The 25221-nt window shown below is 45.9% G+C and overlaps 1 protein-coding gene across 1 annotated transcript; it reads right to left on the bottom strand.

Moving 5' to 3' along the window:
- On the bottom strand, positions 1 to 20187 carry CA4 (carbonic anhydrase 4). Its single transcript, XM_090025459.1, has 8 exons — positions 20061 to 20187; positions 7582 to 7635; positions 5656 to 5823; positions 3943 to 4100; positions 3308 to 3400; positions 3075 to 3138; positions 2373 to 2536; positions 1 to 1782 (listed from the first exon to the last, which is right to left on the bottom strand). The coding sequence occupies exons 1-8, from the start codon at positions 20116 to 20118 to the stop codon at positions 1594 to 1596; spliced, it is 948 nt and encodes a 315-aa protein (XP_089881585.1). The 5' UTR covers positions 20119 to 20187; the 3' UTR covers positions 1 to 1593.
- Positions 20188 to 25221: the final 5034 nt, after the last annotated feature.

Genomic DNA, 25221 nt, shown 5'->3' with positions numbered 1-25221 from the left:
TCTCAGAATCTCTTAAATAATATAAAAATACAATTAAAGTCTTGGATATTCTCCTTAAATGTATAAATATCAATCTGCTTTTCCATTCTGCTTTTCAATGTTTTATAATTAGACTGTTAAATAGATACAGCGTATAAGAAAAATAATGTCCCGGCCTGCTGTTTCTAGGCAGCCTTACACATTTTTCATATGCATGACCAGATGGATACACTATAGTTTCACATCCAAGAATATATAGCCCTAAAGGGGTGGGGGGAAAAAACAAGGCAAGAAACGGCAGTGCTCAGTACAAAGTCCTGTTATAAAATGGCCCAAATTTAACATTTCTAAAGGGGCTACAGCATGTTGTGTTACATGGGTTCAAAAGAGTGGATCATCTGCATCTCTCTTCAAAAATATGATCAGGATTCAATAGGAGAAACTCATCCTCACAGTGTTATTGGGGGTGTGATTGGATCCGGTCTTCAAGAAAAAAGCCCACCGCCGGTCACGGTGCAACCCCCTTTCCATAGTTCAAGATTTCACTTATCACAGTGTACGAGTATTTTAAAGAGATGCTTTTTTCCATTTGCTGAGAGAAGCATTTCAATGGCATGTTCATAAAAATGTCAATTTTAAACTGATCTTTTTTCGGGGGTGCGGATTTGATAAAAACTTAAAGGAGGTAGAGGCAGAAGGGAAACTTCAAAGTAGTTTCCCAAATGGGAAAAGCCCCTTCTAGTCTGTCGTTATTCAAAGGCGGCTCATCAAATCTCATTCTTCAAATGCAAGTGTCTTGTGGGACTCGGGAAGGAAATTTTTTAGGGGTGTACAGCTTGGTATACCAGCTGGAGGTTTTTCTTTTCCTCTGTAGTGTCAGATACTGGCAAGAGCAGGGCATTGGACTAGACTAGGCAAATATTCTGACCTAATGGGTTAAGGGCTACTTTCCTTCATGCCAAACAGCGGGTTCAAAAGAAAGCAAACAAACAAAAAAACTCCCCCAAAAAAGTTCACTAAAAATTAATGTTAAGGAGACTCAAGAAACTAGAAGGAACAAAATATACCCGTATGAACAAAACAGTACATAGGATGAACCCCGCATTGCTTTTTAAATAGACTGTCTTGTCCCTTTGGACTGGAGGACAGAAGGGACGTATACATCCCTGGAAAGCGTTTCATGTCCCTGATCGGTAGCACACCATGTAAACCTATTGCAAACCAAACTCCTCTTTGGCACTCAGACTACAGATTCCTATAGGGGCTCTGTATGGCTCATTGATTACACTTGCAGTGTTGTGCTAAAAAAAACAGGATTGCAGTTAAGACCTTGTTTTGTTTCAAAAGAAAAGCCTTAAGCAATTTAGAAAAGAAAAAGGGAATCTCCATAGCTTGTTGATTAACTGTCCTGATGACTTGCGAAACCCATTGCCACTGATTTCATTGGATATCAGACGAGGAACAAAAACGCCATTATAAATCCCTACATAAGCATCAGGAAATAACTCCACGGTTACATTCTGGAAAGAGCTGTAGTTCAGGGCTTGGTTATGACAGGAAAGAAACATTAAACAAAAAATAAAACCCTGCAACCTTGAAATGGGTGACAAGCCTTCACTGGAAAAGAGTCGCCATGAGGTAGGCAATTGTGATCACCAGCAAAGCCTTTGCAGGAGGTAGGATGGCACCGGCGCTGGATTTGTACACGGTCCTGTTGCCCAGGGGCTGGATGGGGCGGAAATTGTCCATCATGGGCAACGAAAGATTAGTGCTGAAGAAGACGGTGGTCAGGAAGGCCTGCACCTGTGAACAGCCGTCCAAACAAAGATGGTTACTTTTCTTCATGGGGAAGGGGATTTGTGATACCTGGAGTCAGCAGTCCCTCACCCTGGGATGTAGCTTTTAGCTATAAGGAAATGCAGCCTTGTATGGAGCTTAGCCCCCGAGTCTTGTCCCGCGGGTCACAAACAGTGCTTGCTCAATCCAGGATTGACCGGGAAGTTCACCTCGGCGCTGTTCCAGGCTCTGCCTCCGAGTTGCGGGGCGGCCTTGGGCACATCGGTCAATCCCTCCGTGCCTCGGGTTCCTCGCCTTTACAGTATGCGAGAGCACCTTTTGAGATCCGCAGAAGAAGAGTGTTTATTGCACGAGACATGTGCTCCCTCTTTTCTGAGTGGAAATGGGACCTGGGGTTGTGCGAGGGGAATGAGCTCGGCGTGTGCAGATTTAGGCGCGTGACCAAAATAGAGGATGTACGTTAAAGCCTGGTGATGTTCACTGGGGGTCTCGAGAGGAGTGGAGAAGAGGGGGCGATCCTGCATCAGCCTGCCTGTGCATGTGAGGGGAACAGAAAGGGTATCCCGGAGGGCAGTCGGTCAGTATTTCTGAGTTACCTGCTGTTGGCCAAGTTCAATCGGTTCCTCAAACACCGTCCAGACGACAGCCTCGTTGCAGCCTGGAGTGGTCAGGGAGCCAGCGTATCGATAATAGCGTGTGAGATTCTTCTCATGGGGGATGAGAGATTTCAGGGCCAAAGGCTCCATCTGCACCTTTTTCCCTAGGAAAACAAGCAAGGAAGAGCGATCTGGAACAGGTGTGGGTACAGGCTTATTGCTCACAGCTCCTTCCACCTACCAAGGCTGCCCCAGCCAACACAGTTGCAAGCTGCACCCACTCAGCCATGTATTACGAGAGAGCCTTTGCGAGTGGTATTGCTGTCCCTGCCTATCCTGAGAGCTAGCAGAGCATAGCTTTATGGCACGCAAAGCTTTTCACACTCTGCTTCTCCCTGCACCAGCAGAGATGCATCCGTTTCTGTGCTCAGGGTTTTCCATGTCTGCAGGGTCTGCATTTGCCCCCAGCGAACATGCCAGGAAGGATGCGAGAGAGCTTGCATTCCTCGTGCAGCGCAGAGCTGCGTGCTCTGCCCGTCCCTCAGCATTGGGGCGAATCTCACCTTGCTGTTTCTTTTAAACATCCATCTTTGTTGGCCTTCCTGCCTCTGAATTTCATGGGGCTGATCTGGCTCTTGCTTGCCTAGTTGTACAGAGCTATACATAAATGTAGATGCCCTTTGCTAAGTCCCAGTGTCTTACCTTTGTTCTTAATGTATTGCAACTGGTCTATCAGAGGCTTGTAGTTGGTATTCTCTCTGCCAACCTGAAATGAAAACATTTGAACTCCTAAAATGCAGTTCACTTGCCACCCCATGCCTGTTACTTTGAATTTACTCCGTTCCTGGCCAGATCTAGATGCAATTCCAAAAACTTGGGCTGATCTTTGGGAGATTTTGGTTTCTGTCAGGCAGCGAAGAAACCCGGCTCCTTACCTTGATAAAGAAGCCCAGCACAGCCAGCCCATCCTTGTGTTTCACTGCTTCTGCATCAGAGGAGAGATCCTCCCTCCTGTGGACTATGTGAAGCTGTAATGCAATCAGGAAAGACCTGTCATTAGCACACCCCCCCATTTTTTTTTGGTTTCATTTTGGTTGCTTTGTCCGGAGCAATTCCTGGCCCCTCTGCTGTTTTGTGTGGCTGGGGACCGAATCTGGCGCTACAAACACTCGAAGGCAATTGTCTTCCCTGCCTCCTCGGCTTCCTTGCAAGAGGCGCTCAAGGACTGTGGTACCAACTACAGCCCTGATCCTGCAGCAGTAGCTGCTGAATAGGTCCCTGCTTCTCCCTGCCTGGAAATGGGGGGTGATTTCATCCCACCCAACTTAGGGAAGGAGCCTTCTGCTTCTGGCCCAGCTGCTATAAACCTTATAGCCTGAAGTCCTCCTTCCTCCTCTAAAAGCTGAATAATGTTGGAGTTTGCTACCTTGCCTTTGCCCGGATAGTTTTCCCTCTGTTCAACAAACAGGAATTTCCCAGCGTTTTATTTCCCCTGAGGGAGCCTTGCAGGAGAATCAGCCGCCTTTTTTCACGCAATGCTAGCTTTGACCCCAGCCAGAATCGCACTGACCTCCATAGCGTATCTTTCTCCATCGATGCTGTGTTCGGATCCAGGGCTGGATCCCCAGTTTCCGTGGCTGCCCCAGTGGAAGTGAAATTGGGTCGCCTTGTATTTACTGTTTAGACTTCTATCTGTAATCTTTGCTGACTCTTGAAGTGTCACTTTCACTGGTAGAAATGAATAGTTTAATAAGAACAAAATAAATGAAGTGTGTAGTTCCTGTTTTATTAACATGTGCAATTAGCCAGCAGAATGGATTGAGAGAATTGGTATCCAGAGTTTCTCAGCGATTCGGGGGGGGTTGGGATGCTGTATCCTGGCTCAGCCTGGTATATGGAAAGGCTGTGTTCAGTGCAGGACTTGGATGAGAGGTCTGAGGTCCCTTTTCAGCTTGGCCGGCTCTTTGCTACGTGACCTGTGTGGCAAAGTGCCCCACACCTGTGACTGCAAATCAGGCCAGGTACCTTCTCCTGCTCTAAAAGCAGGGTAATGCTACTTCCTCCCCTCATAAACGTACATGGATGTATTCTGGAAGGTAAACTAGGTCCCAAGAGGCTTATTTTTAGGTTTCTATATGCCTCCTACTTTGTGTGTGGCAGTATTTATTTGCTCTGAGGGCCATGCTGGGTTTAAAGCTACAGGCTCTGTGACTGTGGTTTAACTGTGGGCCTCGTTCTGTACTAGCCTAGCTGTGGAGCAAAGCCATTTATGCCATTGTATATGCATGGTTTGCAGCCTGTGTGACAGCAGAAGTTTGATCCAGTATTAGTAACAGCTTGGCGGCATTTTTCCTTGGAGAAGGATAAAAACCTTTCCTAGTGATCGATCCCCAGCATTTTGCCTGCTTGAAAAGCTTGCGATGTATTTTAAAACTGGAATCTTTGTGTTCTCCTGGGAGTGTAAAATGGGTGGTACCCTTACCTGCGACCAGCTTGTGAATTTGGACTGTAATATCATTAGGCCAACAGTTGTCCTTTTTCTATGAAGATGTACAGCACCTTGCGCAATGATGTCCCAATCTCTGGTGCTGTTGTAACTTAAATAATCACTGGATCCAGCCTTATTAGCATTACATCGGGGAGCCTGCCCTCCACCCAACAAACCCTGTGTTGCGCTCTCATGGGAGAGCGCGAATTCAGAGCAAGTTTTGTGTAACGGGGGGTATTTTTTTGTGAGCAGCAGCAGCTGTGCTCCTAACTTGACATATTATCACATTGTACCTGAAAAGCCATCAACTTTGTCTGCAAAAGTAGGCTATCAGAGAGGTTTGTGTTTCTTGCAGCCTGTCAAACTAATTAATTCCAAAGGAAAACCTCATTTCCTTCCCCATCTGTAAAGCACTTGTTTTTCATTGCAGCTGTCTTAGGTCTATTTTCTGTTGCAGCATCATAGGTGAGGGTCCCGGGTACAAGCAGCTTCAGCCTTCTCAAACAACGAATCGGCATTCAAAAAGTGCATATGATCGTTGTGGTGTTATAGCCCGACCTTTACGCACAATTGTCGCAGAACGTCACCAGCAATTTTCATGCCAGGTATACAGCTTGGAGGAATGCTAAACTTGAGTCGGTTCATACATAATGAATTGGTGCAAGCTACTTAACTATAGCATCGGAAGAAAATATATTCCACCATAAAAATGTTTCCTTTAGCAATCCACGAGCTAAAAGCCACCCCCACAGTGAACCGGCAAATCTTGCTTGGAGTAGAGTTGATGAAACTAACCTGAATGCCCGTCGTTCTCCAGAACCCATTTTGCTGTCTGTTTTTCGTATCCTTCAAACACAAATGGTTTCAGATTCCAGTCCATCTTCACTTTGCTGGTGACAATATTGATGGGTGACTGACTCTCTTTTCCACACTCAGCAAACAGCTGTTTCCATTGGCGGGGCTCTGTTTATCAGGAAAAAGAAAGCTTTTGCTGTAGGACGAAAAGACTTTGCCCCAGTACGGCTGGAATACTCTGTTGTAGATCTCCTTTTGTTTCTGTGATGGGGGAGGATTTTCTGCGTGTTTTTAATGGTTGGTTTGTTTTAAAAGAAGTAGGAATATGTACAACCAGTGTGCTCGGAGGTACAACCCTAACCCCACGCACACGCACACCCACACCCTCGCACGGCTGTCAGTGGGGGCAGCAAGCCACAACCCTAACCCCACACACACGCACACCCACACCCTCGCACGGCTGTCAGTGGGGGCAGCAAGCCACAACCCTAACCCCACACACACGCACACCCACACCCTCGCACGGCTGTCAGTGGGGGCAGCAAGCCAATCCAAGCAGTGGCAGGAGGCATTGCAATGGCTGGGTGCCCTGGGGCTATCTGGGGGGCAAGGAACTGCGTCGAGCCCTGCTTGCCTGGAGTCGGGAGGGGTCCTGGGCTTCAACATGGGCAGAATAGCGGTGGGAAGTGGCCACACCTTAATAAACAGGAACAAATTTAAGCAGATTAGAGGTAATCTTGCCCTGGCGTGGTGCAACTTTAAACCAAATGGCTGCTTTAAGTTAGGATTTCTCAACCCGCAAGTCGCAACCCAAAAGTGGGTCACAAGAATAGGTGAAAGGGCTGTGAACGATGGCAGCAAAATGCAGAAAATAACTTTTTTTTACTCCTTTAAAGGAGAAAAACGTGGGAAACCACAGGGGTCCCGTTGCAGCCTGGCAGAGTTCCCGCCTGCGAGGGGGGCTGGGGGGAGCGGGAGAAGGGCGATCAGGCACACACTTGCACGTGGCAGCCTGGCAATGCGGAGAGCAGCTCCTGCAGGTAAATCTATGTCGGGGCATTGAGGACATTAAGGTGGGTTGGGGAGGCACAGGTGACATGTCGGGTACGTGTCCCCCAGATTTGTGCACCTACAGCGGGCATGGGGCTGCAGCCTGGCCAGACCGGCATGGGCAGGAGCTGCCTCCAACCCAGTAGACTGGACCCAGCACAGGAGAGCAGAGCAGGGTTGAAACCCAAACTAGGGGTTAAGAGCTCCAGAAGCTGCCTAACATTGCCATGTCATAAGGCCCTAATTGCAAATATTTATTTTGCAGGAAGAGATAGTCCAGATTTAAATTGCATATTCATCCCATGGCACGTGATGAATATGGCATCAGAAGCCAGAAATGCTGGACTTCTGTTGACAAGTTGTTGTATCGAGCACAGCTGGGCACTGTGATCGTCTTCGGGAGCAAAGGGGATGGCTAGAAGTAAAGTTGCAGTTAGACTGCCAAGACCTTTCTTAATCTAGTCCTTGGGCATCGAAGCCACGGCTTACCTGGGACTGGCAGTTTGCTGCAATGGTTACTTGTAGGTCACATTGTAATAGTCCTCCTATGTTGGCAGAGTTAGTCTTAGCCAAAAGGAAATTTGAGAGCCAAAACAAATATGGGAGTCTTTTAAAATATCTTCATATCTTTCTCTTTAAATCTCTGAATTCCCTTTGCGTTTCACTGGACTGGATTTTCTTCTTTCTGATTTGTTTGGGATCAGATTTACCGCTGTTGTAGGGCAACGTGCACCCACGTGCAGTGGCGATGAACTTAGGGAGGCACAAGATATGGAGGGGCCATTGCACATTGCAGCACTACCAGAGAGGCCCATTGTAAAACAGACAGCAGGCCATGCGCTACCAGTATTGCAGAAGTAAACTGCTTTGAGTTACCTGAACAGTTGGAGACCGCACACAGTTGTGACGTGTAGCACCATTTCCCTTTACCTGCAACAAATAAAATTAATGTTTTAAACCAATCAAGTAAAATTTGAATGAAGAGAAATTATACTTGATTCACTTCCATCTGGACAGACGTTGGTTCCCAAACTCTGATCTGTGGAAGGAGTCGGCTGGCCGCAGTTTTCATTCCCTCTTATTCCTAGCTGCCTAATCGCATTAAAAAAGCAAACGTGGATGTAAATACTTTCATGTGGAGATGAGCACTGTAGTTAACCGAAGTACCAGATGATGAGGGAGGAGAGACGCTCACAAGATAGTCTCCCTGTTAAAACAAGAGCCATGCTCCAAAACATGTAGTTATGTAATCATAGGCTGATGGCACGCATGGACACTGCAATTGTAAAAAGAGCCCAGTAAATGAATATTCCTAAATTGTAATATATATCAGGCTGAAAGCTACACAGGACGTGCCTTTTACCTGCAGGTACAAAACCAATGTATAGTCATATATAAATGTCCAGACTGGATCAGACCTGAGGTCTCTCTACCCAAATCAGCTGTCTCTTATCATAAAATCACAGAAAATGAGAGTTGGGAGGGAGCTCAGGAGGCGCATCTAGTCCAGCTCCCTGCTCCAAGCAGGACCAGCCCCAATTACATCATCCCAGCCAACGCTTTGCCTAGCCAGGTCTTAAAAACCTCCAAGGATGGAGAGTCCAGCACCTCTCTAGATAACCCAGATAACTCCAGATGTGGCCTCCCCAGTGCAGAATAGAGGGGAATAATCACTTCCCTCGATCTGCTGGCAATGGTCCTACCAGTGCAGTCCAGGATGCAATTAGCCTTCTTGGCAAAGACGGCATGCTGCTGGATTGTATCCAGCTTATTGTCCACTGTCACCCCCAGGTCCTTCTCTTAGAGTACCATGTGTTTCAGAGGAAGCTGTTAAGGACCTTGCAATAGGCAGATATAGGATACTCTGCCCTGGTATATGAGGTCTCATCCTAGTCTTAAATATTTATGAGGTTGGCTTCACCCCTACGGGGTTAATATCTTTTCCAAAATCTCTGAGAACATGAACCATAATAACTCTGGAGAATCTGTGGATAGTCTTTTTGCATCTTAATAAATTCCTGGCTTCGGCAACCTCCTGCATCAGTGCATTTCATGGTTTAAATAGATGCTGTGTGAAAAGGCATATCCTTTGATCAGGTTTGTGCTTGCTGCCATTACATTTCAGTGAAAGTCTGCTTGTCCTGGGTACAGGAAGCCTCATATAAGGAGGCTGGAATAAGGAATAAGCCACTGAAATGAGGGGTTTTCTTAAGAATTGAAGATTCTCCTCATTCTTGGTCAGCTGAATTTGATGCCATTCATTAACTGAAGTTTCTCCTTGCAGTGTCGTCGTCTTCCTTTTTCAGTGTTAGGTTGGAGGTTGTGCGAAACCAAGAGGAAAAGAGTTGATTGAACTTCTCCTACATGTTATTCGATACGTCTGAAGTTGAAGGCTAATGTATTTTCAGCAGCGTGCTCCAGGGGTAGTTTTCTAAAGATCTTTTTTCAGTGTCACCACCACAAATAGCAAGAGAGTAACGTGACACGAGAGAACAACTCAGCTCTTTTCTCCCATTTTAGCGGCTACAAAGACAAGACTGGCAAATGAATCGATAAGTGACCTGAGACCTGTAGTCAGGGTAGTTTAATGTATGGCCATACTTGAATATTGTTTCCATTTCTAAAGGGTTAATAAATGATGGCCATTTAAATAAATGGTTAATCAATTATGATAGAGTCCAACAGTTCATTAGGTTGCTTATTACCACAGCTCGTAACCATTTACAAGACCCTCTGCTGATTATCTTTAATACCTCCTCCTCCTGCCTCTGCTTCACACTTGTAACACCTCCTAATCATTCACAAAGCCTTTATAAACTATTTATAAATGAAACTAATCTAAAGTATGACTAAAGACAACAATAAAAGGGAAGAGATTAGTGTAAGAATACTTAACACGTTTTCTCTCTCTCTCAAATGATGATAAATTGTTATTTCATCTCTTGTTTCTCACTAAGCTTATCCAAGACTGGAAACTGTCAGTAAAACTGACTCTTGCCTTTTAGTTGTACAAAAATTATAGTACTACATAACACAAAAAGTATGTGTGTTCATCTCACAAGAACTGGGATGACCTCTATTTCAGTTAAGTTTTTTTATTAAAGCTTTTATATTTTGCATTCATATTTTGTTGCAAAAAATATGGCTCTTGACGATCTCATTTTTTGGCAGGAAAACTTTCTGCATAAAAAATTTCAACCAGCTGTACTAAAAGTAAAAATGTTCTAACCCTTGCAAAGTTTGGCAGCAGGTCCTGGCAGTCCCCAAACTGATGGGGCTCTTGGTTCAACTCTGTCTATACTGAAACTGTTGCCAGACCTTTGCACTTGATACCGGCACATCATTTAGACAATGAAACTGTGGAACAGGAAAGTGAAGTACAGTATGTAATGATCAGCTAATGGAAGCAGCAAATGCTTCATAGGTAAGTGTCTCAAAAATGCTGGATGATCTGACCAGCATGGATGGCTCTTGACAATAATGTTTTTTAATACTTATTACAGTGGAAGCGATGAATAGAGAATAAGTGCCAAAGTATTTTTGGCATCTCCAGCCAGCAGAGCGGTTCAGCATGTGCTTTAACAATTACTGCACCAGTATTATATGATGCGGTGAACTCAGACACAATGAAGAGAGCTTCCTTTAAAGTTTATATGGCCATGAGCTGCTGACAGCTACAGCACACTTGGAGCAACCATGGTTTAGATGTTAATAGGCGATTGTTTTCCCCTGGGACCATGTAAAACGGCCTATCAGAAACCATTGTGTGTGTCAGAAGCAGGAAGGTCATTTGTCAGGCGGAAAGTGGGATCCTCTAGCATGCATCTCATCTGCATTTGGTAACCTTTTCGGAGCAGGGACCAAAAAGTGCAGCGCCAACATGATGGTGTCTCAGTCCAGGACTCGAGCACTTAGGCACGACCCCAGTGGAAATAACGTGGTCATACAGCCAAAAGGATTCAGAACAGAGGGGTACATTCAGCAAGTGCATTGCTTACTGGCTGGAAAAGGCAGAGGTTGCAATGTGGACCTTTGGGACCCTAGGGGTAAAGCCATGGGCACTGGGTGAGAAAGGAGATATGGAGAAATGTTTTGAGGGAGAGCAAATAAGCATCACCAAGACTGTTAATGATCATTATGCACCATTGGTAACTCTCTGTGGAAGGGGAGTGAACATCTCTGCAAAAATGGGTAGTGGAATATCGAGCCTCTCATCTCATTCAGTTGCCTGTTTGAATCCAGCCCATGTCCAGCAAAGTCACCAAATGTTACCATCTTACTGCTTTTCGGTGGCTTCCATCCCACAAATCACAGAAACCTTTGCTGCCCTTCAGGCCAGGGACCCTGTGCATCCAACCTGCTGCAAACCAGTTGCATGGGATGAAGGAAATATCAGACCTCGAGCAGGCCTGGCTGCTTCATCCAAGACATATAAGGATGCATGTGTGCCGTTCCTAGGATGCATTGATGCCAAACATCAGCATCTGACCGTTTCGGCTTTTCTGGGAACCTTTTAAATGCCCACATTACTAACAGGGGTATCTACAGCCTTTCCCAAAGTGCCTCTCCCAGCACTTCCACTTATCACTCCAAATGTTGGATGGCGCTGATGAACGATTGCAGGATAAATATTTAGTAATCCCTAAGAAATGATTTCTCAGAACTGTTGCCCAGTGTGTTAGTTAAATTTTCCAGCGTGCCTTCGTAAGCAGGGAGTCAGTATTTCCTGTGAATAAGATTTTCTCAAGAAAAATGTTTGAGAACAAAGGTGTTTAATGTACTTACAATGTGCTCAGAAACCTGTTCATTTAAACACAAGCATTTGCATCCTGAAGTGTTTGCTAAAGGTGTGGTTCTTTCTTGCATATGCAAAGCAAATTTAAAAAGCTTCCTTGGCCGCCAGGGCTTGGCTTTGGAAACTAGTTTGATACCGAGGTGGGTTATATCACGTCGGCTATTGCCTGCGGAGTAAGGGCATAGTTATGCCCTTGAATGCATTGACTTAGTGTAGTTGCAATTGTTCAAAGCAGCCAGGCTCCCCACACTTCCCTTGGGACAGACAGTTCCCCAGTCTATTAGCCTTCCTTGTCATGAAGCCTTTCCTGTTTTATAGCTTATATTGTCCATTTGCTTATCACTCCTAGTAAGACTTTAGACTCCCCCTAAACAATTCCTCTCCCTCCCTGGTGTTTACAGCCTTCAAGTACTGTTCCCCCTGCCTCTTATGCCTGTCCCTGCTGAGGCCATCCCACCCTCTTTGTCTTTTGTGACACCCAGCCCGTCTTCCCCATCCATCTCCTTTCCTGGTTCCTCTTCTCTTAAATCCTTCTCTGCTCCTCCTTCACCCATGTCCTGAGAGATTACTGGCCCCCCCCTTGGCCACGTGAAGCCTACATGCAGTCAGTCTCTCAGCCTTTTCCTCCATCCTCTGTCTTCTAGTCTCTTTTTCTGTTCACCCCCCCTCCATCTCTACCATTTCCCTTCCTCCTGCCGTTGCTCTCCAGGAGCAACTTAGTCACCGTATGCCGTTCCCCACGTTTTGCACTTTCTGCTAGAGGCGAGCTGAGCGCCCGGAGCAGGAGCAGAAAGAGGGAGGCAGCACAGTGCAATGAGGACACGACACACGGGCCCGATGACACTGGAAGGGCAAATGCCACCCCCCCCTGCTCCCCAGGACTGTGAAGCTGGGTGGCTTGCTGGTGTCTGGGGGCAAAAATGGGGCACTGCGTGGCTACTTTTAAGAGTCACGCAGTCAGGACAAGGGTAGTGGTGGGACACATGGATGCTGCTCTATCACCCGTGCTAAGGACAACTGGAGAACTGCTGATTTGCCATCTTTCGCAAATGCTAGCGTAGTTTAATTTCTGTTTAATTAATGACTAAAAGACTCTAATTCCTGCTTGTTTTTCTTAATGCCGTTCTGGAGGGGGCATATAACTTGGCCTGAAAAACATTTCAAAGCCTGAAAGCTAGAAGGTGAGCAGCTCTGTCCTGTCACCTTCTGGCTTTTAGGCCTTGAAATATTTTTAAATTTAAAGCCTAGATTAAAGGCTTTCCGGGTCTCGTGCGCAATGTGCCTTCAGCCCTTGCATTTCCACGGTTGTTATATTCTCTGTTGCCTTGGTCTGGAACAATGCAGGGAAATGATTATTTGCAACTGCACCCCTGACGCTGATGCTGCAGCAGTTCGACAGCCTGGCTAAGCCCTGCTCTGGAGAGCTTCCTACCATGGTGCCCGAAGGTTGTGATGGTTTTGTGGGCACAAATGAGCCAAGCTGTAAACATCTGCGTTTAGCCCAAGTGCAGGAATTAGCCAGGATCTCGGCAGCGACGTGCCTGATTGGCATAGCTTTTGGTCCAGCGATTCTCAGCCGGCGTGCAACCAGATTCACAAGACGAACCCAGGAAATCTCAGTGCCCGAAGCATTCAGACCTGCTGTGTTTTTTCTAAGTCCTGGGCCATAGAAGAGTTGCTCTAGTATTTTCCTCTATTTAAAAGATAAGTGAAAAGTAAGTGCTGTCATTTTCCAAGGGGAGCTTTAAGCCTATGGAGGGGTGAGTTTGGAAAGGTTGAGAGCCAGTGTTTTAGTCTTTGGGAGCATCAGGCAGTGTTTTGTCTGTAGCGGGGTGGATGCCCCAAGATCAAATGTCGATGTAACAGATGAAGACCGCCAACCCCCTTGGGTTCAAGGGCTGTTTTTTGGGCAGCCCTGGGTTAAGCCATGATACAACACGCACTGGATGAAACTTCACAGAGCTTACTGTTTTCGTTGACACCAGGGGTCAATCTGGCCTCTTTCCTGACAATGTTCAGCCTGGCGAATTGGTTAAATTTAAGGAGGGTTGTTATGCACTTGGCAAGTGGAACAGCCATGGTACTTATCTCTGCATGTTGTCTGTCCACTTTGCAACCAGCTTCCTGGTTAAAAATATTTCTTGGCTGCGGCGCAGCCCTGAAACAATAAGCTTGCTTGCGGGGTTGTGTTTATTGTGAGGGGAGCCATTTGTTTTAGCAATCGGGGCAGGCTCAGGAAAACGGTGACAGCTCCGCGCAGCTGGAGCCCTCGGCTCTGTTCAAGCCGCTGGGTCCAAAGGAGCGTGCACCTGACGGGGAGTCGGGACACTTGGATGCTGTTCCCAGTTCTGCCACTGAGCTACTGTGCAACCTTGGGCAAGACCCTTAAACTCTTTGTCCTTTGTTTGCCTGCCCGCAAGAGAAGCATTTTAGTAAAATCTATGGAGATCTGCAGATTAAAGGTGTGAAGGGGTGTTCTCTGTTGGTTTGTGCTAAGCATGTGGATCATATTCTCTGATATTTGGAAAGCCTCTTTGGACCTTGGCGCTTAAAAGATCCCCGAAGACTGATGTAGCAAGAAACTCCTCGTCAGATCTTCCATTAATATCCCTCCATCTGGCCAAGTCCTTTACTTGTCTCCTGTCCGTATTCAGTTTTGCTCCCCTGACATCTCCGTTTCCTGGTAAACACAGGAGATGGTGAGTTCAGGCTGCTTCTGACCGTGCCTATTGAAATGACCTGTATGCTGTACTTCGGATGACTGATGTGATCACCCAGGCATATTATTCCCCGATGTCATTTTACTGCCATCCTTATTTACTGCTGCTCTACATTTGGCTCTTTCTTCCTCATTGCAGGGATAGATTTAGTTTTGCTCACAGTGGTTTTGCATTACAGTCTCTTTACAAGCACCAGCTTGCATGCGCCATTTAAGGGCTCTGGTTGGTTTTATGAAACCTGCTTCCTTTAATAAAAAAAAAAAAAAAAAAGAAAGAAACCAAATGGGAAATCCATCCCAGGAAAGTCCTAATCAGCCGCCACAATGTGTAGGATCAGTCCCCAATATTTAGCACTACAGCTGGGGGGCTGTACCCTTTGCAAGAGAGGTGATCACTTGGATCTCTCCAGCTCCCGTCATTTCTACCCTTTGCCTGATACCTTTATTCTTGAGAGCCAGCTATAGGCCTGCCTTGCAACCCCTCCTGATGAGTAATCTTAAAGGTGAATCTTACTGTCAGGCTGGAAATTGATAAATAACCATCTTTATCTATAATGTCTTATCACTGAATATATACCAAACAGATCCCTATCTCGCATATCTGGTAAACTCTGTAAGTCTATAACTCAGCAGCAGGTGGAGAACAAAACAAATTACCTTATCACTCTAAAACAAGGAATGATTCTTAAAATGGAGCTGTAAAATTTTATCAATTTTCACCTTTGCAAGGGGTCAGGAGAACGTTTTCCAGCCATGACCCAGCAATAAACTGGGACGACGTGCGCTCGTGATGGGTTTGACTGCCTTATCAAAGGAGGAAGCTAGCTTCTCATAAAACAAATGTGGGCTAAGGGGAGGGGGTTTCTTCTCTAAAGTATCTGGCTTTACTTCCTTTACTTCAAGGACAGCACCGTAATAAAAAAAAGGAAACCAAAGTTTTTCTGTGGCATTACCTTAGTTTTGCAGTTTCCGTGCCATAGTGGCCGTGCCCCTCTAAGTCTTGGCCTTAGCCATGATTTTTGGTGTGCACCGATTGCAAATTTAGGGTTGGTAACTCAGGCAGTCAAAGGGCAGACGTTTGACCTCCTGGGTCCCCTTTGCCAGGAATGCACTTCTGCCTCCAGTTCCCCAGAACGGGCCTAGGGATAGCGTATGCCCTTGTTAGCTAGAAATTAAGCAGCCTATAGATGGGGCCTGTCCATGGTTTCAGACTGGCATCCTTTGCTATACTAGAAGGTACTGTCAGAGCAAATTAATTGCTGGTCAGTGTTATCTTTTTTCCTGCCAGGCTAATCTCTGATGTTCTCTTTTCTCCTACCAAGCAATGTGTTGGGTCGAAGAGGGCTGCAGAGGCAGCTGGACGTGGCCGTTGAGGAACCGCGGCTGCTGTGCTTCTGCAATGAGGGTCAGCTAAGCCATGTGAGTTCATGCAAACTGTTGACAGCCTGATGTACTCACCATGTAGACTGGTCCTTAAAATTACCGTTATTAATGATGTTGACTCTGTATGCACAAGAGAAAATTCCACTGGCTCATTAGATGTTACCAGAAACAGATTGCAAACTTAGTGAAAAATAACTTGTGACCTTTGAGCCATGTTACCCCCAGGTGCCCCAGCACAGCAAACAATTCCTTCCCTTGGGATCCTTAACCCCTTTGTTGACTTAAGAGAGCAAGCATCAATCCAGGGAAGGGACATTTGCATTTGTCCTTTGATTGTGGAGTGAGGCATCCATTGCTTTGTTATAGGCAACAATGGTAAACCTTACTGGAGGAGTGGGGAGGCAACAGCTGTGATGGAGGTCTTGTATTGGCTCATGCAAGTAAATCCTCCTGCTTGCAACTTAATTCTCATTAAGGTGGGGGCTGAGCTTAGTGGGATAGTTGTTCCTGAAGACCGTGATGGGTGAGCCACAGGGTATGTGGCTCGGGCCAAATGAGGAACCAGGAACTTGGGATTCCAAAATATGAGAATTGCAATATGGTTATTCAGCAATCGTGTTCCCTGAATGACTTCATATGTAGATGAAGCCTTTACAGGAAGGTTTTCAGAGAGGCATATGCAAGTGAGAACAGGTTACATTTTCTGCCTTCTCTGCAGATAAGTAACAAAGCCATGCCTGTCTGGCAAGAGTGACATGATGCAGTCAGGAGTCAAAACATTGCAAAGCATAGTCTTTACATGATATAATACCCTTCCAAATGGGACAAGCAGCCTCCCAAGAGCTACTGCCTGTAAGATCACATGCAACTGCCCTTCAAGAAAGAGCTGCTGGGGCTTCCAGCTATTCAGGTCCATCCCTAGCCTGTTCAAATTGAATTTGATGCACTAAAAATTTAGAAGGCCGTGTTGTTCCTGCATACGTGATACGCATGATATCAGCTGCAATGAAGGGACAGCATTAGATAGACCCAATAATCCATAGGGTTGACTCCATGCCCATCATGCTGTGGTTTTCTCCAAAAAAGGAGAATGGCTAAATAAAGAAGAAAAGCAGGGTTCTCGATCTCTTCTGTCTAGAATAGGCCACAATGCTCCTTTGTTGTACTCGGTGCTGGATGGTTTGTGTTTAGGAAACAACTCAGTGGAAATTGCTGCCCTTCCATAGCTTTCTTACCAACCTCTAACCCGATCCTAATCCTGTGGAAAGGCATAAGTGGGCCCCAGGATCCCCAAATTCTTTTCCTCACACCCCCCCCCCCAAGTCTCTTTATCAAGGAGCTGAGTCCCTTTCTGGCCTCCAAAGTCCCGACCGGGAGCCAAACCCTCCTCCTGGCTGGCTGAGCCCAAGGGCTTGTCCATGGCTCCGCTTTTATTGGCTATTAAGAATCTCTTCCATAAGATTCATTAGTTAACATTTAACTGCAGGATTAATGTGTAATGAGAGGGGTTCATTAGTAAATGTTTATACAGCACTTTGAGGGTGTAAAGCCCTATGCAAGTGCTAAGTGTTGTATTGATGCAACAGATTACAGAGCTGTCAAGTCCCCCGAGGACTGAAGCCTGCTTGTCAGATTCACAAGGTGAGGAGGAGAATGGCAAAGACAGTGAAATATGGCTGGGTGGTCTCACTGGTCGGCACATGCACAATAACCTGTGAACGCGGCTGCCCTTGCTCGGTGCTTCTGAACTTAGCATGCCACATACATGTACGTATGAATGATCACGGGCCACCTCGGACAAGGCTTTACAAGCGTCGCTGAATGCTTACAAGATAAGAGGACAAGGAAGCGCCAGCTAACATATTCTGCATAAAGATATTAAGGTCAAAAAGCTATGTTGTGGTGGCCAGGGTAACTACTCCGAAATCATGATGTGCTGGATGGGTGAATGGGCAGAGACGGCGGATGGATGTGCTGGATGCAAACCATTTCCCTTCTCCTTGTTCTGAGCTACCCTATTGTATTCTGCAGTTATAACACACTTCGTGTCCTTCCTTTATTCACGTCCCTGGTGCAAAGTTTGACCTCAGACATCTATGTTTAAGTGACATCATTTTACTGGTTCTGTAATACTAATCTATTGGCGGTTCTTGCCACTGTATTTGGAAATGGAAAAGAAAGATGAGACCCCCACTAATCAGTTGTGAACAGCACACACTTTGTATCTGATCAGCCCTGGAGGGGCACAGGGCTGGGAGGTCACGTAGGTCCCATGAGTGCCAGCCAGGATAGTCTAGCAAGCTTTTACCTGTGTGAGAATTTAAAAATGGATCGTGAAGACGTGAGCAATCAAATCTGCCATATGACCCTTCCCTTTCAGAAAACTGATCAGGTGGCACGTTTCATGGTTGAATCTCAAGGGTAAAGTGAGAGAACCCCACAAGCCCTAGGAGGAAATTATTTCTCAATCCCTGCTTTGGCAGTTGTTATAATCCTGTCACACCACATCTAGACCGGAATATGCTAACAATGGTGATTGTGCTAGGGATAGCTGGAGACTGAATTCAGCTTTAAAAAAAAAAAAAAAATCTTCTCTCCAAGGGTTTCAGACATCCCCGTTGGAGCTCCTTAGGACTTTTCTCGTGCTCTGCTCTCTTCCGCCAGCACTAAGGTCCCGCGTTAGGAGGTTGCTGATCTCCAGGAGGGACTGGCTGGATCCCTCGGAGGCGCATCACTGCTGTTGTCAATGAGTTACGGTCAGAAATTTAGAAGCCGTGCATCACTGTGATATTATTTCTGATGTTTTACAACATGCTGCTATACTGCAATTGGGGCATAGTTATCAGAGAGAGGGTAGTGGATAGAGAGAGGGCAGTGGATGCTTAACTCAGACGAGTTGTTTTGTCTCTTGCACTGTCCCACTGGTGCATCTTCATTCAGTTGCTTCGCTGCTCTGTGCCTCAGTTTTCCCAGTGTGTAAAATGGGGACAATAATACTTGCCTCCTTTATAAAGCACTTGGTGGTGGGAGCTTTGCATAAAATGAGCTAGTACGAAGACTGTGATGATCATGTGAAATGTCAGGGCTATGCGGAGCTAGAGGGGTTGCAGGCTGTAGTCCCATCAGCCTTGCTATTAATCCAGCCCTGGCCAATATTGTCCCTAGACAGACCTCCTAATAGTCAAAACCTTCAAAAAAGAGCCATGGGGACTCCAGCTCTGTCTTTAAATATTGCAAACAGAAATCAATTGCTGCAATGGTTTAAAAGCCTCAATCTCTTCTGAAAAAAATCAACACAAGAATGCGGCAAAATAAATGTACATTACTAGCTGCAGGCACGGATCAGAGTGGGAGGCTTGGAAAGGCAAAGGCTTATTATGTCTGTCTCCGTGTGCACACATACCTGCACTACACGCGGGAAGGTTTTTATAGGAAACCTTAAATAACAGAAGTTATTTACACATAACTGTAACAGTGCACAATAACAAGGACATGTCTCTGAATGGCAAAGGTAAATTTACTGGTCTGCTGATTTGGGGAATTCAAAAAAACCCTGAAATGAACAAAAAGCCTTTTCCTTTCAATACTGTCCTATTTGAGTTCTCAGCCTGGGCTCACCACTGTAATTTCCAAGCACCTTAGACTTTAGCCACTTGACTCCTGAGCTGGTTTAGTTGCTTGAGATCTGTATCTGTTTAACGAGCTGTCGGTCTCAGTGCTGCATTTTCCTGAGAGGCATTAAATCATATGGAATTTTTTTTCCGAATCTAGCTTGTTCCTTTGTGGGGCCAAACGATGCTTCATTACTACCTTAGGACTCTGCAGTATTTATTTTTAATTTCGAGTCTGTGTCTCTTTATATGGGAAAGGATATTTATTCCATCTTGTAGTGTTCCTCTAACCCAATATAAGCCACCTACTTTATTTTAATAGTAATATTAGATCCTGACCTGATATCAAGCCTTCATCATCAGTGAAATTTGTGTTTCATGTTCATAGTTCAAATATCAGCTAATCTTAACATAGATGGCTCTACCTGGATAAAGTAGCATATGCTAGACTGTTCTCTCTCTTAAGAGAGAACCTGAATTGTTTCTTTTTTTTTTATGTATATACTTTAAAGAGACCATAGCAATATTAGAGGAAAGATTAAATTAAAGTATGCAGTTTATTTTAGTATTTTGTACAGACAAAAGAGATGCATCTTTGGAAGGAATATTTAGAATGACATGTAGGTTTTCTTGGAGAAAGGAAAGAAATGAGAATCCATACAGGTAAAATCTAGCCCAACAATAATGAAAATAAATCCACGTGTGCTATTGTGCTACAAATGACCTGAGAGAGAGACGAGCAAATCCCAGATTTGTTGTATATGTTTTGAGGGTGGTACTCAAAAATCAAACTACAAGCAAGAGTAACCTTGATACCTAGGAGTGGGAAGAACAGGAAAGGTCTTACCTTCTGTTGCTGTCCTGACAGTGTGCAGGGAGAGCAGGAAAAGGAGCAGCACTTCCATTATCTGCCTTTTAATTGAGATAGGCTCAGGGAGGGAGCCAGAATTGATCAGAGTCCTTAGTCTGTGATCATATTTCTGCTCAGAGTTTTTATACTGGAGTAAGTAGTCATGGTCAGACCTGATAGCCATAGTCAGGAAGGTGAACTCCTCCCCTTTGTAATTTCTCCAGCAGTACCCTACTCTGATTTGCTTTCTCCAAATGAACTGGGGGGAAAAAGGTAACACTTTTCCACTCCTGAATGAATGTCCTGTGCTAAGACTGATATTATACTGAGTGGGAAGATGTCTAAGAGCCTCTTTTTTCTTTTTTTTTTAAATTCCCTGAACAATGGCAGTTTTTCTGATCGTGCACATGACCTTCAGATCAATGGTAAATGTGTTGATTGTGTTCAGTGCTTTGTGTAAAACAAACAAACAAAAATAACCCCCAAAACCACCCTAAAATAAAATAAGACCATCACAGTCTACTTCTTGATTTGTATACTCGAGTCTGATGGTATGATTATTAAAAGCTATTGAAATGTTCTCTTTTTCCCATATCTAGTCTGCCTTAAATAGCTCTATCCCACCATAAAATGCAAGTTGTAAAAACAATTCTTGCCTGATCATTGTCACTGTACTAGATGAAAGCAAGAACTCTAATAAAAGTAATGCAATTTAACTGTGGGCACAACTTTTTCATAAAACGGTCCTTTTAAAAACAAACAACAAACCAACCCCCTGCAAAAAAACCTGGTCCCTTTGCTATCCAGGAGGATGCAGGCTTTTTTTCAGGTCCCTTCCATCTGGGATCTTAACATCTTAATTCAAGCTCTCTGATTTAGTGGCCGACAGGCTATATCAGGGGTGGGCAATTATTTTGGGGGAGGGCTGCTTATTGAGTTTTCAGAGCAAGCCATCGAGGGCTGCATGACAGGCAGCCCAGGGCAGATAAATATTATTATTTTTTACATTTTTAGGGGTCCCATGGGCTGGATAGACTGGCCTGGCGGGCGGCAGGCCTCATTGTACCCACCCCTGGGCTACATGCTCAGCAAATGGTGTGTATTATCTACTACCAGCAAGTGCCTCCTCCCTGTCAAAGAGTGTATTATGTGAGGCCAACCTGAATTGTCAATACCGGATTTAGGACTGGCCTACATCCCAGTCAAGGAGGAAAGCAGAGGGAAGTCTGATTCCCTCCCCGACTTGCATCTCCCTAGACTCATGTTAATGCACCCTGTTTCATGGCTTGCATGCTTGCATGGGATGCCTTTAGAGCCAGGAGTAGGGGGATAGGGCGTGTGCAGAGATGAGCATATACTAGTTGCACCCCTAATGCACCGTCCAGCATTAGGGGTGCAAATTTAGACTGTATGAAGGGAGAGTTCAGGGCTTCCAGTAAAGGGTTGCAATAAATTATTCCCCTTGCATTCCCTGGCCCCCATGACACCTATAGGAAGACTCCCATGGTGTTAGAGTTAGCAGAGGCTCATGCTTGGGAGCTTTAGCCTTTCTAGAGTTTCTCAGACCGGTTGGTAAATGTTCATCTCCAGTTGTGGCTTCCATTGTCCTCCCCAAGCTATTCCTTTTCTTAGGCAAATAGCCCCATTCAGGTCCTGATGGCCCATACCCCCACCCTCCAGGGCAGACAGCTCCCTGCAGAGAGCCACATCTGGCTCTGCCCTAGTCCAGGGTGGAAGTTAACCCCTTCCAGGGTGGAAGCTGGCACGGAGAACAGCGACACGATCACAGAAGTTGTGCAAAGTGTTCTCACCTTCTCCACACTGGGTAAATAGTAAAATGGGCACTGGGTAAATAGTAAAATGGGCCATGGTCTTTCCCCAGTCAAGAGTGAAAGACTGGGCATGATCATCACAATGTAAAATTTCCTTAGCAGTTCGCCTTTTAGTCGGATGATGATGCTTATAAACAAACCTCTGACAATGAGGGTTTGTTGGGTGGGATTTTTCCATCCCGGATTAGGTAGATTAAAAATATGAGCAGACAACAATTTACCCGGACGTGGTGCTGTACTACTGGATAATGACTGTAGCGACAGTAACAATACGTGGCTTTGTTATATTTTTTTGACTAACTAGTTTGGCAGCGTGCTCAGAGCTCCCCAGGGAGCGAGGAGGCTGAATGGAGATGGAGAGATGAGATGGCCACTGGGGAGAATGGGTCAGTGTCAAGTGGAGGCCTGGGAGGATGTGCACGAGACATGATGTACAATCTTGCTCTGGTTTTGAGAGACGTGGATACAAGCTCTTTGCTGGGGAGGGAACTGTGGCATGCTCTGAGATTTTTCTCATGCTGTCTTGGCTGCAGTTTAAGTGCTTCCCTCCCTTCCTCCCTCCCTCCCAAAAAAATAAAAAATGCAAAGCTGTTCTTGCTGCTGCCTGAGCCCCTTGTATTTCTAACCGAAGCATCAGAGGTTGAGATCCAGCTTTTCAGCAGGATTCCACTTTTCCTTTCTTTCTGGAGCCCACCACCTCTCCTGGCGATACAAGTGCTGATTTGTATTAACCAGTTCGAGTTAGAGAGGCTGCATTTTGTTGTAACCACCATGCACACAGCGAGAGGAAGGCCACTCCTGTGTCAAAGCATCTGGCTAGAGAAGATAGATCAAGGGAAGGAAGAAGTCAGTGCGGTGATGCTCGTTGTACAGATCCTTTGGCAGGGCGTACCAAAAACAGTAGAGTTTATGGCCTTGGCTGAGTTTCTGTTCACCTGGGGGCACTTGCAGTTTCTCTCAAACCAGACTCCCCTTTCCGGCTGGGGCTTTTCCTCTGCTGGGGGGACCCTGTGGGATAAGGGAAGCTACCCAGGGACTTCTGGACGCATCCTCCAAGGCCACGGATCCAAGCATGAAAGATCTGACTTTACATAGCATCAAAGGAAATGCTGTGGGAACTGGCCCAACCATTCATAAAGCCCTCCTGATGACCGCTGGTGACCCAGTCGTGCCGTTCAGACGCAAGCCTGGAGCCAGGAAGCCAGAGCAGTCGCAGCCTCTCTGAATGAACTGTGGCAGGCCGCTGGGTGCGTGAGGAAAGCAAACACAGGAGGATTACAGCAGGATGCTTTGGATCAGGCTCGTGGCTGGGGTTGAAGCAGATGAAGTAGTACACGGGAGGAAGAGGAGCAAGCGCCAGCCAAGCAGATTGCCTCCAGCTGCTGATGTGGCAGGGTCAGCTAACCCGTCAGACAGATGGGAGGCAGGTCTGAGACTCAGGAAAGGGGCAATCGTGTCTGAGCTCAGGTGGGGAGAGGTCTGTCCGACGGGCGAGCTGGGAAGACCCGCGCGCAGGTGACAGCACGAAGTGTTTTAAGCCTCAAAACCGGAGGATTTTACCAACTCCCTGGAGACCTCGTGACTGCACAGATGAGAAATGTCCCTGCCTTGTTGAGTGAGAGAACAAGTCGCATGGCCCCAGATCAAACTGGCTTTCTTCCCCCAAAACTTTTACCCAGGCTATCCCAAGCGATCGCGACTGGCAAACCTGGAAGATCCTGGTTCCAGTGCTTTGCATTTCTGCCATGGATCAACTCGTATCCTGCCCAGGTGCCAAAGCTAAGCTGTGCCATTTCTCCAGTGTCCCATCTGGACGGCGTCAGTATATTCAGCTTTGCCATCGTTAACCGTACTGAACCTACACCCACAGGTGCGCGGCCTTTCCGGCTCTGTGCACGAGGGATGTTTCCTGCTAGCAGATGATAAAAGGCCTGCAGGATAAAAGTTGTCCTTTCTCTAAAGTAGCAGAGGCCAGCTTGCTTTTTTATTTGAAGGATTTCACTTGTAGATCCTCAGGTGTATTTCTGATTTTTTTTTTTATGTAATGGTTGTATCTGGCTTTTCAAGCACATGGACATGTTAGGCTGCTTCTGTGGTAATACCAGTCCGAGGAGCTAAACTATCTCTGAACTCGGGTGTTTCGTTTCAGAAGCAAGTTGCAAAACAGCAGTGCCGTTTCACCAGATGGGCTTGTCTGCAGAGACCAGAGGCTTGCAGTCTCCTTTTGAGTTCAGTGACAGAGAGAAGGGTTTTATTGGTTGCAAGATTCACAGGTTCCCCTTTTCAGTGCTATATGCATCGATATTGGCCCTTTTAGACAAACTTACACAATTTCATTGCAGGTAAAAAAATGATGGCCTTGACATCTCAGTGAATTGTTTAGACTATAAAAGGGGAGAGGGAAATGGTACAGGAGGTAGGAGGTCAAGATACTTTTATTTAGGCACTTTCAAACACGTTATCCCTGAGAAGCATGTGGGGCATATGCTCTCTCTTTGTGGCATGTTGCAAGCATTGAACTGGCGGCTGAACAATGGCCCGAGACATTAAAGCTTGACAATCTCTCCGGATTCAAATTCCTGGGGAGGGAAATACGTGTATGGCCATAACATCAGTTAACTGAAAACCCAAGCCACAGAAATGCCTCAGAGGGAGCAAGTCGAAGATCAGCGAAAGCTTCTGTCTTGAAATTGTCCCAACAACAACATTGGAAGAAGATCACACACCCCATGTCTCTCTTCCTATCCAGAAAGGAAGACTTTAATCTTCATTAATTAAAACATAAATTGGATAAATAGACTCCTTGTTTCAACTCTCCTGTTTCCTGAATGTGCCTTATATGAAAGTGAATGGACGCAGATTGAAGCTCTGAGCAGATGGGTGGTGTCGACTCAAAGCTAGGCTGGGGGTCGCGACAAAGAGGTGCGATGTTTTCCGCCGTAAAAACAGCCAGCGTGCTCCGTGGCCGGTATAATTTGGGACAGGCTATTCACTATCCATGGTTTCTATGTGAATGAAGGGACAGTTGGGCTGAACGGTGGAAATGGGCAGCAACGTTTTTTAACCCAGGTGTCATCCTAGCATAAATGGATAAAACTGCGCCTCATATCCTCCTGCAAGGGACACGTCTTGGGAACCCTCCTACATGCGATTCCTTCTGCAATCCCGGCAGGTAGCGTTACTGTCATTTGTTTGTATCGCAGCGTCATTGAACCCCCAGCTACGCTTAGGCTATATTACTCTGAACAGCCTCTTACGGGTGGTCTGAGAGGGGCTAGGTGTGTATGTGTCTGACACCGCCATCTACGCAGAGAAAAAAGGGAGCA

This window comes from Crocodylus siamensis, chromosome 13 (genome assembly GCF_052110815.1).
Source record: "Crocodylus siamensis isolate JL-2025a chromosome 13, ASM5211081v1, whole genome shotgun sequence".
Classification (NCBI taxonomy): domain Eukaryota; kingdom Metazoa; phylum Chordata; order Crocodylia; family Crocodylidae; genus Crocodylus; species Crocodylus siamensis.
Note: the sequence above shows the minus strand (reverse complement) of the source record. Positions and strands in the feature narration are given on the sequence as shown.

What these genes read in the sequence shown, in the direction of transcription:
- CA4 (XM_090025459.1), bottom strand. Translation starts at nt 20,118, where the DNA reads ATGGAAGTGCTGCTCCTTTTCCTGCTCTCCCTGCACACTGTCAGGACA. An exon ending in GGAGAACGACGGGCATTCAG is followed by an intron (nt 4,101 to 5,655) that starts GTTAGTTTCATC and finishes CATTTCTACCAG; the next exon opens with TGAAAGTGACACTTCAAGAG. An exon ending in TTGAACTTGGCCAACAGCAG is followed by an intron (nt 1,783 to 2,372) that starts GTAACTCAGAAA and finishes GGCTGTTCACAG; the next exon opens with GTGCAGGCCTTCCTGACCAC.